The sequence below is a fragment of the Triturus cristatus genome, chromosome 12 (assembly GCF_964204655.1).
Source record: "Triturus cristatus chromosome 12, aTriCri1.1, whole genome shotgun sequence".
Taxonomy (NCBI): Eukaryota; Metazoa; Chordata; class Amphibia; order Caudata; family Salamandridae; genus Triturus; species Triturus cristatus.
Genome location: NC_140595.1, coordinates 59,682,655 through 59,697,242, shown reverse-complemented (window position 1 = coordinate 59,697,242; position 14,588 = coordinate 59,682,655). Strand labels below are relative to the sequence as shown.

The 14,588-nt window shown below is 49.9% G+C and overlaps 1 protein-coding gene across 2 annotated transcripts in view; it reads right to left on the bottom strand.

Annotated features, from left to right (window-relative positions):
• LOC146772463 (phospholipid-transporting ATPase IK-like) overlaps positions 1–14,588 on the bottom strand; it is a 520,789-nt gene that overhangs the window by 114,840 nt on the left and 391,361 nt on the right. For both annotated transcript variants that reach the window (XM_085638338.1, XM_085638339.1), the window contains exons 23-24: positions 13,138–13,361; positions 3,143–3,226 (exon numbers count right to left, since the gene is read on the bottom strand). In XM_085638338.1, coding sequence (XP_085494464.1) covers positions 3,143–3,226; positions 13,138–13,361 — 308 coding nt within the window. The remainder of the gene's footprint in view (positions 1–3,142; positions 3,227–13,137; positions 13,362–14,588) is intronic.

Sequence of the window (14,588 nt, the reverse complement as noted above, 5' to 3'; positions counted from 1 at the left end):
GAGAATGACAGTTGGAGAGAGTGGGCTGAGCAGCAACCATGCTGCTCCTGGTGGGGCCATCATCTAGACTAATCTTGTCATCTACTGAACTACCTTGTACCATCTGGTTACCAACTAATAAACCTACTTAAAATATACCTCAAGGCTACGTCTGGTATTACCTACCATCCATCTTTTCAACATTGGCGACGATCTGGAAGAAACCCTGCGTGACAAGACTACTGAAGGTGAAGAAATTTTCATTTATGCAGAACTTTATGTGTACTAGAAACTACTTAAAGCAAAGCAACTTTAAAAGCAAGGAAAAAAAAAACGCTACTTAAAGCAAAGCAACTTTTACAAACAAGGAAAAGAACGCCCTCATAGGTCCCACCAGTGTCCTTCACCATCTGGACAGCCTGCCCAGGGTGCTTCACGTTCCTTACATCAATAGTGTCGACTTCAAAAAAAATATATATATTGTTAACCACTTTATTTTCAAGATTGTCAGATCAAGAGACTGGTCCATCTGCACTGGATGTTTGTTTTTCTACTGAATATAGTATTGGACTCAAAAATGCGGAGACAACTTTGAGAGTCAGCGTGATTTATGACCCTTGACGACTTTTTGTCATGAGATTGGAGGGTCGATCTATCGAAGTTTGCTCTGTGTACTTTGCCAAGGGAGTTCGTGAGCCGCAAGTGTGGTGTCACTTATGTTATCCGGATCAGGTATGTGGCAAAACCGTTCCTTCTTAGATCAAACTGCGGCATTTTGGTGACTTTTTAACTGTTTGTAAAGCTTGCCGTTACACTCAGCGGCATTTGAATGGGTACCGCGAGCCACAGCACTTCAGGGTGAGCCACGAGACTGATGCAGTTTGTTAGAAGCCTGCCATGCTGTTACAAGCTCACCTTATTGTTCTCTGTTGTCCTGGCAACGTTACGAAGTTTCAGTCCTTTTCGTCATCGCCTCCGCATTTCTCAAGTCTCCTGCTCACTAACGCCTGCATGCATGGACGTGACGAGAGCCACCCGGTGCTCCGTTGTGCTGCGTGCCTCCATTTTGGGATCTGCACTGTCTTCATGCTCAGCGCTGTTGCCAACCGCGTTTGGTTATGACTATTAAATCGGAGCATCTGCCAACCAGTTTGTCTTTCCTTTTGGAGGACTATAAAGTTTTATTTCGGAAAAACATCAGGACATCGTTTCCAGGTGATTCTTTAGCCTGCTTAGATGCTTTGCGGAAATTGAGTAGCGCGGCTTGATGAACAGTCGCACTGGTCACAAAAACCTTTTGGACTGAACTGATCATCTTTCGGAAGGAGAGCAGAAAGCCATCCTTTGAAGCACACAATAAGTAATATAAACGCCGAATGTTTCCAGTCTTGTTGATTTGCTACAATTGCTGAGATATATTCTTAAAAATGGAACTACGGTGACAAATTTATTTGTTTTAGTTTATTGTGTTTCAATGGACAGTGTTTCTCGACATGTGTTTTGCACTGTGGTTACTTCATACGTTTTCATGCTTTCGTTATGTTAATGTTTTTTTTTTTCAGTTGTATTACAAGTTTAGTGATATTTCACTGTATTGAGATTGCCGTTGATATTTCATAGAGAGTTACGTTTCACCTTATGTGTTTTCCTGACTTAGTTACTTTCAGGGTATCTGGCATTTTTTTTGTAGGGTATTTGTTGTTTAGGAGCTGGTCTTCTTACACTAGTTTTTACTCTTCAGTGGGGGTGGTGCGCACACCCTTCACACTGATTTCACCCTACTCAGTCTTTGGTGCCTAGTAGTAGTGTTACGTTTGCATTACCCTTTAGATTGTTTCTATCAGTGAATACTTGCGCAGTGGGCTGTGTACCCATCTTTAGTTAAAATGCGCAATGGACAAGTGTACTCACATTTTATTTAGTTATAGGTAACGGGCAGTGTATCCATCTTTAGTTTAGTTAAAACGTGCAATGGGCAGTATACCCATCTTTTGTTAAAATGCGCAATGGGCAGTGTACCCATCTTCAGTTAAAATGCGCAGTGGGCAGTGAACCTTTATTTTATTTAGCAATATGTAATGGGCAGTGTACCCATCTTCAATTTAGTGGAAACGCGCAATGGGCAGTGTACCCATCTTTATTTAATAAGCGCAATGGGCGGTTACCCATCTTTACTTGTAATACGCAATGGGCATGTACCCACTCTTTAGTTTGTTATACTCAGAGGTGCTTTAATGTTTTAGTACATGAGGCGTGCAAAAGAGGATGAGTGTATAGGTATTTACATCTCTCGGGGCTCTTATTTAATGTATTAGTATATTAGGTGTGTTAAACATCTCCCGGGGTTCTTCACTCTCCTAGTCCTGCACTATTTCCTCCATGGTGCTGTGTGTAGAAATGTAGTTGGGGTGTCAGACCTTTTGGTTTTTTTTTTTCCCCAGCTGTCAGTTACGCTACCGCTTTGCACTTCTTTTTACCCACTTTATTTGTTCTGCCTTCTCTAATCTCTGTTATTATCTACTCATATTCTGTTTTTCACTTTAATCACACTTGATACATGCAAGGTTCCAACTTGTTCTATTGTTTTTCCCAAGGGAAGGGGAAATGCTATTTGTATGTTTTGAACTTGAATCCTTGCTAACTACCACTCTTCTTTCATTCTTGTTGCTTTTTTGTTATTTACTCATCTCTTATTTCTACCTCATTGCATTTTCATATTTATTCTTCTTATTTATTGTGTGCGATGTTACATGCATACTTATTCTTATTTTTGCTGCAATGTCGCAATTATTGTTGTTTATTGTTCCCAAGGAAAGGGGATATGTTGTACCTTAATTCCCTTAAGTGCATTCCCCTCTTAGCTGCTCAGCCAGAATGAATGTGATGGATGCATGGAATGTTGGAGTGCATGGTGAGAGAGAGAGAGTGGAATGTTGGTGTGCCTGCTTGCGTGGAGAGAATGACAGTTGGAGAGAGTAGGCTGAGCAGCAACCATGCTGCTCCTGGTGGGGCCATCATCTAGACTAATCTTGTCATCTACTGAACTACCTTGTACCATCTGGTTACCAACTAATAAACCTACTTAAAATATACCTCAAGGCTACGTCTGGTATTACCTACCATCCATCTTTTCAACAGTTGTATGCACATTTGTCAGCCATACCTGATCGAGTACGCCCATGCAGAGCGCTGGGTAGACGGTGTAGACCAAGGGCTGGAGAATCAGGAACCAGAAGTCAAAAATAAGCTGAATGAGAAAACAAAGAACCATGGCTTAGCGGCAAGAGAGGCACAGCAGCATCATGTATATATTCATTATTTGTCTTGTGTGGTCATAATTACTTGATTCCATTATAATGACAAAACAAACACGCATTGCCTAAACACAGGTAAATGTAAGTTGAAACCATCCAGAGTTGCCGATGGGTTGAGTTAGCAGCAGGTGGACTCCTGAGCATCTTCTTCATTTATCAATGTAGATACATTAGACCCCATGACCTGCCCTCCCTTCCACTGCCACATATCCCCTTCCCTTCCATCGCTACCTCTTGTCCCCTCTAATCGACTCCCCTCCCCTCCCTTTCCCTCCTCTGTTCTTCTCTTTCCCCTCATTCCCATCCCTTCCATCCCCTCCCTACTTTCCCCACTATTCTCCAAGCTACCTCCTCGGGGCAGGCAGGATGGGCAACAAAGTGAAACGAATGCAGGGTAAGGTGAAAAGTTTAGAGCAACAGAGAGATCTAAAGTTGGTCAATTGTTAGTTAAAGGTTTTATGATTTTGAATGAGTGGGGTGGAGATTTGTAGGGTGGGACATTGTTTAGAGTATGGTGGGAAAGGTTAGGCCTTATTTGCGGGCTGACCGACATAGTCACCGCAGGGGACCCTCATAAGAGGACGGCCCCTTTAGTGCCACAAGATGGCACACTGGGCAGCCTAGTGTGCAGAGACCCCTTTGGGGTCCCGCGCGTCTCTTCCGGGGTGGGGTTCGAGGAGAGGTATAAATTCCTCCCCCGCCGACCTGGCGGCCTCTTTGTCCCCTCGCCCTGACGCCGATTTGATCACCGTGCTGGTCGTTTGCGATTGTGCTGCCGAGGACCACAAGGTTAGTAGACTGCCCGCATCCCAAACCCACCCCCCACCATCGGAGTCCCACTGTAGGGGCCAGGCCCGAATGGGACCTTGACTCTCTCTTCCCCGGTTCGGCCCTCGTTGGTCGCCTTTGCGACTGGGTGTTGTTATTTACTGGGTTTGGGGTGTGGGGCTGGGCTTTAGGGGGGTCCCGTAACCATGCATGGTTAATGCAGCCTGCGGCCTTGTTTTAAGGTTCTCTCGCCAGCACGGCCCCTCCGCCGGTCCCCGGCAGCATGTCGCCTGCGTTGGGGGGCAGGGTACCAAGAAGCCGGCTATGGTAAGCGTGTGCGCCAGCACCACCAGGCTGCGTGAGGCAGCTGCAACAATAGGACCGGGTCTTCACCCGTGTTGCCGGGTGCGTGGCGGCTGGGGTCCCATGCCTCGTGGGCTCTGGGGGCCCAGGCCTGATTAGGTCAGCCCGCAGAACAGGAGGGGGGGGGGGCAGCCAGGCACGTCCGGCAGCCGCCAAGGTCAAGAAGGATCACTCAGAGTCCTTCACCCAGCAGGCCGTTCCCCCCGTACAATCCGCATGTGCCCGGGCAGGGAGCCGTAGATTTGCTAACCAGGCTCCCCCGTGCACATTGGTAGCGGCCTGATGGCCAGGTTTAAAAAGTCGGCGAGCATCCTGCCCCCCGGTATAGGTGTGGGTGGCACGCACATGCAACTTGGGGAGCGGGGCAAGGGGAATTCTGCTTGCCTAGGGCGCCGCAACCCAGGTCCGGGGCGGCGGGGGTGGCCCTGGTAAGCTCCATCGGGACAATGTTCAATTATGGCATGGGCCGATGGGGGCGGACGCCGGCACGGCCGCTGGCATGCGCGCCCGTGTAATGGCCAGCGGGTTGCCGTGCAGGCCACTGCCCTCGCCCTCATGTTGTCTGATACACGGGTTCTCCATGCTGAGGCGCCGCACCTGACCGCGGCCTCTCTGGGGGCCAATCTTATCTGCCGTATCAACCCGTTTCTGAGCCAGTTTGGAGGGGTCGTCGTAAGCCCAAATCCGTCCGGTCCCCACCTCAGGGGCAATCTTTGGTGTTGGCTCCTCCTGCATCCCCCTCGCCACAAGGCTTACACAGGTAATGGGTCCAGGCTCCCCCACACTAAACTGCAGCCTGCGACGTCCGGTCACCGGGCACCGGCTCAAGACTCCTCCTGCGTGGCGATCGCGTGTCCCCCCCCCTCCCAGCGGGAGGGCTGGCACAGGGTCACAGGGAGGTGGCAAACACGTTCAGAAAATCCCCAGTGTGATTCGTACCTGGTGTCTGGTGTTAGAAATCTGGACTCTGAAGCTGTATCTGGACTCGGAATCTAGTTTCATTTTTCCATTTCGGTAATTTATATACCTTGGCAGTGGGCTCACGCATGCCATGTGCATCAACTCGACTCATTTAATTTTGTACACACAATTTTTTGTTAAATTTGAAGTTTGTTTTAAACTTTGGAGCAGCTAATCAAAATGCGCACATGCATTATTACTTATGATTTGTCTCTAGAATTATGATAACTGTACTGGGCCGCGTCTTCATTGCTTAAATTTTGCTCGTGAGAAAGTGTCACTGACTCTCTCGCCTATGGCCATACCACCCAGAATCTCGGTCGATCTCGGAAGTCATGCAGGGTCGGGCCTGGTTAGTACTTGGATGGGAGGCCGCCTGGGAATACCAGGTGCTGTAGGCATTTACTCCCAAGGTTAAGTGTTCTATTCCCGGTGTTTCAGTATAATCAATTAAAGGCAGGCAGTGCCAAGTTTCCGGGGGTTGCCCTTTAATTTTCTTATTTTATCCATGGTAGGAAAATTTTAAGGAGCAGACAAAAAAACAAAAAAAAACAAATTATTATTGACTCAATATCCTGTACAGGTGGTTACCAGCACGTTATGGGATTGTGAATACTGCCTTGCTTGAGCTGTGCATGGTCAAGGACAACTATGGAGGGGGGCTATCGTAGGAGGCATGTGCAGGGCGCGGGAGCTCGCCTGCCCCCCCCTCTCCCTACCGTATTAACAAAGTGGTGGGACCCGTTTGCATGAAATGTACACATTGATGGCCGTGATTAACGTGTCTTTATTTGCAGGTGCTGCGTCATTCGATCGGGTCTACTGCTTCGTGGGGGTTCTGCGACTTCAGTGCCCGCAGCAGTTATTGGGACCAAGGGTCACCAGCAGAGATGCGGCTGTGCGCGAGGGGTTCCTGGACGCAGGCCTCGTCCCGGTGCGCATTAAAACTCTCCTTTTTATTCCAGGTCAGAACCGTTCGTTCAGGAAGCAACGTCGCAAGCGGTCCAACGGAAAGGGATGAACAGCAGAAATTAGGAACAGGTATTGGTCAGGGCTTGCACCTGCAGGTGGGAGCAAGAGAGACAGCACCGGTGGCGAGCGCGAAGGCTCGCTTATCTCGCACCACGGTCCCAGCTAATGTCTTCTTTTCTCCCCCAGCCCCCCCACATCATCGGCACACGCAGGGCACACTTTGAGCCAGCCTTTGGGCACGTCACGCCCCTGGCCCACTCCCTACCGCTACCGCTTAATAAGTAAGAATGCGGGAAGATGGGGGCAAGGAGCGCCGGGGGCAGCAAGGGACTTGAGAGGTCCGCCCTAGACAACGCAGTAAATCCTTTTGCAGACCCAAAACCTTTTCTCCTCAGAGCAAGGGCCCGTGAGGAGGTTGACATGGATAGCCCGGCCCCCCCCCCCCTTTTCCCGGAGAGATCCCAGGTGGAGGACTCGATGCCGGGCACTTCACAAGACGCGCAATGGGCGAATTTCCTTGAGATGGCCAAGGTCCAAGGACTGGCATGGGCTAACGGCATTATGAACGCTCCCGAACAAGAGGACAGCAACCCGGCGCAGAGGCAGGCCCATCTAGGACCAAGCGGGTCTGCAAGCCCACGACCAGGGACTTCCCGGCAGATCCACTGCCAACACCCAGAAGCAGAACAGTTCAGACTCCTAAGGAGGTCGTTTCAGCGCTGGGTGCTCCACCGCCCCCGGGGCTGCCCACCCCGATGGACAATACCACGGCACAAGGTAACTTTGCCACTAGGGATGAGCTTGCTAAACTCATGGACACTATGAACAGTTTTATGTCACAGCTTCAAGTGGGTAGTGTTGGCCCCAGCCCCGCGCATCCGTGCAACAGCATTGAGACTAGGGAAGGAGCCACATTAGCAGCTTCAAGTGTATGGTCAGCAAGGATTGGTGAGTCAGGGGGGCAGGTGGGGGGCCACTGCGGCAGTGGGAATACCTCCAACCCCTACACCCGGGGTCCAAGTCACAGTGCCAGCAACCGTCTCGCTCCTCCCCTAAACAGGCAGCCCGGTTCCTCCTCCGGTGAACACCAGTACGGGGGCCACATCTGTAGTGTCTTCTCTCACGCCCACTCCCTTGCCCGCCATGGTCCAACAAGTTACGACCGCCCCGCTGCTGTCGGGGCGATGTTCACTGGCCTGGCAAGTGCCCTAGGCAGCCAAAGAGGGAATTTGGAGGCGTGATTTTATTGACATTTTTACCCTGCTCATGTTGGGCCAAGAGTGGCTTGACGCCAGGAAGATGGGGGCAAAGGAGGATGATAAAAAAGTAAAATATCAGCCTTGGACAGAGAAGAACATAGCAAACTGGCTAGAGGCTTTCTCCATCCTAGCTTCTGTGACTATGGAGAAATTTCCAGAACAGGGACCCGGGTTGGTGCAATACTCTAGGACCATACACAATGAGGCCATGAGGTGGAGGGGAAATGGATGGTTGAACTATGATAGGGAGTTCAGGAGGAAGATGTCACAGTGCTTGGAGATGGGCTGGGACCAAAAAGAGATCCAGCTTTGGATGGACCATATGGGTGCCCGTTCACAGCAGAGTGTAGGCCCCCAGGTAAATACACAGGTGGGACAATCGTATTCCAGGGGGTTCTTTCAAGCAGGCGCAAGGGGCAAACAGACATTTCGCGGGGCACGCAAAGGGGGGAGACAAAAGGGAGGTTTCAAGAGGTCCCCCCCGGGTACATGCCGCCTGTTTAACAATGGATCCTGCTCCTGGGGTAAGACATGCAAGTTCCTGCGCGCGTGTAACACATGTGTAGGGCACCACCCAGCGGTTTCTTGCCACACAAAGCAAGATAGACAGCCAGCCGACAAAGGCGGGCAACAAAGTTAAGGCAGAAAGATCATATATATCTCAAGCTCCCCCTCCCCCCCACCCATCGCCCAACCATGTGCACCACCTAGTCCCCGAGAGCGACTCAGACATATCCGGGAGCCTTTTCACCACAGCTAGTACAACAATACCCGGGCACTCCACCAAAGGCCCTCCCCCTGTCAGCCTGGCCAACATCAAGTCTCTACTCAGGCATGCTACTGTTTGGGTTTAACGAAGGCTTTATTATCCCCACCGTGGGCCCCCTGGGCAACAGAGAGGCCGACAACCTCAGATCATCGAGAGAGCAACCAGAGATAGTCCGGGCCAAGGCAGAGAAGGAGAGGGCCTTGGGCAGGGTGGCGGGTCCATTCTTGCAACCCCCGCTGGACAACTATGTGGTCTCTCCCCTGAGGGTGGTGCCCAAGAAGGACCCGGGGGCTTTTAGACTGATTCACCACCTCTCTTACCCAGAAGGTGCATCAGTTAACCATGGGCTAGAGGAGGGCACCTGCTCCGTGTCTTATTGTACTCTGGACGTGGCATTGGACCTAGTCAGGAGGGCGGGCAGAGGGGCCTGGTTAGCAAAGGCGGACATCGAATCTGCTTTTCGCTTGCTACCAGTCCACCCGAGCCGCCATCACCTGCTGGGTTTCAAGCTAGAGGGCAGGTACTTTTTTGACAAATGCATGCCCATGGGTTGCGCTGTGTTGTGTGCATATTTTGTGGCGTTCAGTTGCTTCCTGCAATGGGCCCTCCAGGATACCTATGGGGTTGTAGGGGTGACCCATTACCTAGATGACTTCTTGTTCATAGGGAGTGACGGCACACAGGACTGTAAGCAGGCCCTTGAGGATTTTGAACAGTTGGCCAGTCACTTGGGGGTCCCCCTAGCGCCAGGTAAAATGGTGGGTCCGGCGCAGGTTTTAACTTTTCTAGGGATCGAGCTGGAGACCATCGCAGGGGAGTCCAGATTGCCAACAGACAAGGTCCGTGACCTAGCACAACATATTCAGTCTGTGTTTGGGCCGGGCAGGGCCACCCTGGAATGCATTCAAGGCCTCCTGGGGAAACTGAATTTTGTAGCAAGGGTCATACCAGCTGGAGGAGTTTTTGCCAGAAGGTTGGCCAGGGCCACCGCCAAGGTCACAAAAAGCACCACATGGTAAAACTAAGCAAAGGCATGAGACGGGACCTGGCCAAGTGGGCGGAGTTCCTGGCCAAATTTAACGGCTCAGTAATTTGGAGGGCTCCATAGGCAGGCAGCCCGGACCTAGCCCTATATACAGACGCATCAGGCAGGGAAGGATTCGGGGACATTCTAGACAGGGAATGGTGTGCCGAGAAATGGCCCAACGCCTGGCACAAGAAAAGGATCACGGCCAACATCACAGTGTTCGAGTTATTCCCGATTGTGGTGGCTTTCCACTTATGGCCTACAGTACTGGCAGCTAAGAGGGTCCTTTTTTGGTCTGACAATCTGGCGGTAGTGCAGGCCATCAACTCCCAGTCCGCGAGTTGGTCTCTGGTTTTGTGCCTCTTGAGGGAGTTGGTGCAGGCTTGTCTTTACAACAATGTTGAATGCAGGGCGTGACACATTCAGGGTGTGCAGAACACAGCGGCTGATGCTCTCTCTCGTTTTCAGTGGCGCCGGTTCCGGGAGGCGTGGCCGAGAGCGAGAGAGGAGGGGACCCCTTTCCCAGCACACCTTTGGTTCCTGTTGAAGTGGAAAAGTGACTGAGGGGGCTGGGGGAGCTATCCCTAGCGCCCAGGACAAATCAGAGATATAAGTCCTGTGTGAAAATATGTTGTTCAGTGTTGGGTGCATGGGATGAAGGCGAACTATCTTTAGAAAGCAGAGTGCAGTCCTTCATATTGTGGGCTAAAGACAATGGGAAGAGTCATTCATGGATATCGGGCTATCTTGCAGCAATCAGCCACCACGCTAGACTAAAGGGCCGGTCAGATCCAACAAGATCCTTTGTGATCAGAGCTGCATTAAAAGGGTGGGCCAGGAGTGAACCAAAGGCACCGGACAATAGGTCCCCCATAGACTTTGAGACACTGCAGGGGATGCTAGATTGGATGCACAAGGCCACTCACTCGGCATTTGAGGCTGCATTGTTTGCTGCCACGTTCAGCCTGGCTTTCTTTGGGGCACTTCAAATTAGTGAGTTGGTGGCCAGAGCGAAGAATGATAAGTCTGGGGTGGCACTGAAAAGCCAAGATGTGGTGCTCTCTAAGGATTCCCTCAAAGTAACGCTAAGAAGGTCTAAGACTGATCAGAGCAGGGAGGGAAGGGTTTTCTGGCTGCGCAGTTTGGGGGATGGCAGGTATTGCCCCGTCAGTCTGTTCGCCGCCTATTTGGCCCTGCGCCCGGCAGCAGACGGTTACCTTTTCCTCCACGCAGACAGCACGCCCCTTACAAAGTACCAGGTGGAACACGTTATGCACACGTACCTGGCGCTGTCTGGCAACAAGGACCCTAGCAAGCATTTCTGCAGCCACTCTTTCCGCATAGGGGCAGCAACGACAGCGTTTAAGGAAGGCTTGCCAGCAGAGGGTATCAAACAGGTGGGGCGTTGGCAATCCCACTGTTTCAAGAGATACAAACGGCCATGAGCCCACAAACTTTATTGGCCTTTCAACAGCCGGGTCCTGGCGACTGACGGATGTGTGGTGTGGTGGTTAATTTTCTGTTTACAATTCTCTATGGCCATGAGCCACGTAATTTGATTTGCTCGCAGGAACCGGTTTTCCGGGTACTGGCGGCAGTGTGTTGTTCAGTGTAATTTTACTGTTTCATTTTGCGTGCTGTGTTGTTAATAAACGTTTTGCAACATCACATTACTTTATTTACCAGGAACAAAGGTCTGGGTGATTGGCCACTCTGGCGTCAGCAGATTGGCACAGTGGGCTGAAGGCAGCAAGTGGAGGCATGGCTTTTCAAACACCAAGATAACTTGGCTGGGGTACCCGGGCATGTGATGGAATGGGTTGTTGGACAACCTTCAGCAGAGACTGGGGGGAGTTACCAGTCCCCCCAACCTGCTAGTTATACACCTGAAGGGGTAACGACCCGATAGCCCTGGGCAAAAGGACATTGCTTCAAAACATGAAAGCCACAATTTGCAAATCAAGCAATCAGTTAGGGACATGCGAACTGTGGTGGTCAGAGATCACTCCACGGGTCCTGTGGCAGTGAGCCCGATCTGGGGAAGCAATGGAGGCTGCGCGCAGGAGAGTCAATTGCGCGATGAGTAAATTCACCTTACAAATGGGGTTTGGATTCATAAGATATGGATTGCTTCATGCTAAATCCACAGGGTGTTTCGAGGACGATGGAATACATCTCTCCAGAATAGGCATGGACTTGTTCCTCCTGGACCTAGGGGAGGCCCTGGAAATACAGGGATGTAAGTAGGAGCGCTGGCCTTGGTGGGGGGCCCTGGCTGCGACGGTCGCCACACCCAGGGCTGTGGCGGAGTTACATGGCGATAGAGAGGCAAAAAAGGTACTCAGGGATACCCTCTTCAGGAGCACAAAGGGTGCTGAGGCCGAATATCCCCAGGAAGTCTGTGCGGTGGACCCTGGGGTGCGACGGCGCCCCATCTGTCCTACGGGCAGTTGGAAACCTGTACAACCGGGGGTTGCTTGAACGCTCCGCCCCTCGTAGGGGGGGCGTGAGTTATATGGTGGACCAATGGTTCACCGGAAGTGGGAGGGGCTATCCCCTCACCACAACCGCTAAGCACCGATTGTCTAAGACCATGATGCAAGTTGGCCCCTTCAGGTGGTAGGCCGCGAGGGGCGGCTTACCTTTGGATCGCCTGTAAGATAACCCACCATGTTGGCATATTTGGTATGCTAATAAACCTGCAGCAATTTTCTCCACCAAAAAGTTGTCTTGTCTGCTTATTCATGTTACCTGTACGTTGCTGCGGGAGCGTTGGTGAGTGTGGCAGATATTGGCACTATGTTAGTGTGTTGTTTAGGGGAGGTGGAGTTTAGGGCACAGTCAAAGGATGTGTGTTTGGTGAGTCTAACCCGACCCCGAATAATAGTGCCTTTATGCCTGATCCAAGCGTGGGGTCAGGTTGTTTCCTCTCCCAACTGAAGTGTTACCCACTTGAGCATCAGAGGCCCGAGCATCATAAGGGCCGACCAACAGTCTGTGCTGGTCTGTGCCTGATTCTCAAGTATGCAACCCTTCAGGAGGTCCCTCTTGAATTGCCTTTTAAAATGCATAGTTAATCTATTAGGTCAATATATTTAAATTACGCTGCTCTACACGCACCGTTTCAATTCAATTTTGAATTTCCCTATATTTTCTTGGTGGGACTCCTCATGCTGATCTTGATATTGCTGTTCATTGCAAGGTGGGCTAGAAGGAACAGATTTACCAGAGTTACGTTTGCTTTCCAGTCCCACCCTGGCAGTATTTGCAAACGCAGAGCATTCTGAACATTCTACATTTATTTTGTAAACTAGCCAAAGTGCAAAAGGTTCTTTTTTCATGTGCTCTAGTGCAAAGCGTGAAAACTATTTTGTGAATCAACCGAGGAGTAGATTTGACTTGCTTTTAATTTATTGTGTTTACATACACTTCTTATGCTGCCGGGCAGCAACCTTAGAAAGCTGCCCAACTGCATAGTTGAGAAAATATATGCATGTTAACATGTAGTTGAATAGTGAGTAAATGAATGCATTACACGAGTCCTACTTTCGTGTAAGTGAAGCAGCAAAACTTTGCAATTTGCACCCCAGTGTCATTAACGCATTGACTGCACAGAGTCGTTTGAATCTAGCCCTCAGTCTGGTGTAGCAGCAGAGACACAGACCCTCCCCAGACCTCGCCCTTTTCTCGCAGAGATGCACAGTCATCCGCAAACCCAACACTTACCATTGCGCTGAAGGCGTTGAAGAAGGCGAGCCAGATACTGGTCAGCATGTAGGCAAATGTTTTGTAGAAGTAGTAGCGGAGGAACTTGCAGATGCGGTAGTAGGACCACCGGCCGTGGACCAGTAGGAGGCGCTGGAGGAAGCAGAACTGCGCCAGGGCATAGTCGCTGGCAAGAACGGCTTGAAGGCCTTCCTGGCCACTGATGCCTACGCCAATGTGGGCAGCTGCAAGAAAAGAAGACATCGACACTATTTGGGTAACACCTTCTTTCTAGTGGCGGTGTCCTTTTCAGAGAAGGCCTGTGAATGAGGGTTTTGTGTTCCGAACAGGCCCGCCATATGTTGATTTGGACCATACCTTTCTTGCCTGATCTGTACACTAGTGTGTGTATATTTCTCTATATAAACATACACACACATATATATGTATATAAAAATATAGTGCCCTTTTAGAAATAAGGGTTTTTACCTTTTAGGTCTGGGTAGGGGTAATGGGTAATGAGAGGTTTTTAGGGTTCAGGAATGGGTGGGTGTGAAGGGGAGCAAGAGGTTTTTAGGGTGGATTAGGGCAGATAGGGGATTTTACAGTTCAGGAATGGGTACGCGTAAAGGGTAGTACTAGGTAATATTCTCTAGGCAAAGATTTCACCTCATTACTCCCTGTCTAACAACCAAATAGAGAAATAAGCTACTGAAAGTTAACCAGTGGTGAACTGCCTTCCACTGCGTGCGAACACGGCGCCACATTTTTAGTAACTTTCTCAAAAAATAAGATATAACAGAAACAATTTCCTTTAACGTGCATTGTTTACAAATAATCAATACGTTTTGTAAATTTTCCAAAAATGAACCCAGTGTAATATCCATACTCTCTTCACTGGTCGTCGCTGTAAATCCTAGTGTTGTCAGCAGTCTACTGACTCAGAGGGTGTATAATATTCGGGCTTTATCTTGTCAGACAGCCGGCAGCCCCCGTTGTTGCGTAGCTGTGCACAGGAAAGTGTGGTACAAAGGACCGCATGTATCTGTGGCGAGGTCCGAAGCCCCGGGAGTAAAACCCACACCCTCACAAATGACAACACACAAATCCTTCTAGGCGTTCCAGGTTGCCATATTCATAACGGCATGGATAAGTGACGTTTGGCAGTTTCTTTACTCCTAGATGTGAGCAGAGCACGCACTATAGAAAGTACACACTTCCAAGGTTAAGGAAAAACACGTGTGCATTTATTATCCACATAACACATTCTTTCGGAATCTAGCAATATCTGTCAATTAAAAATAAGTACAATCATTTTGAATTTAAATCATTCAAATATAAAATTGCAAAAATCTGAATGTGAACAGAGTCCTCTGATTATTTTTTTTAAAGAACATTCCTACATACATCTTCCCCCGTTTCCCTGGACAGTTCCTCTTCCAATCCCTCGCTACACCTCATGAGCTATAGCT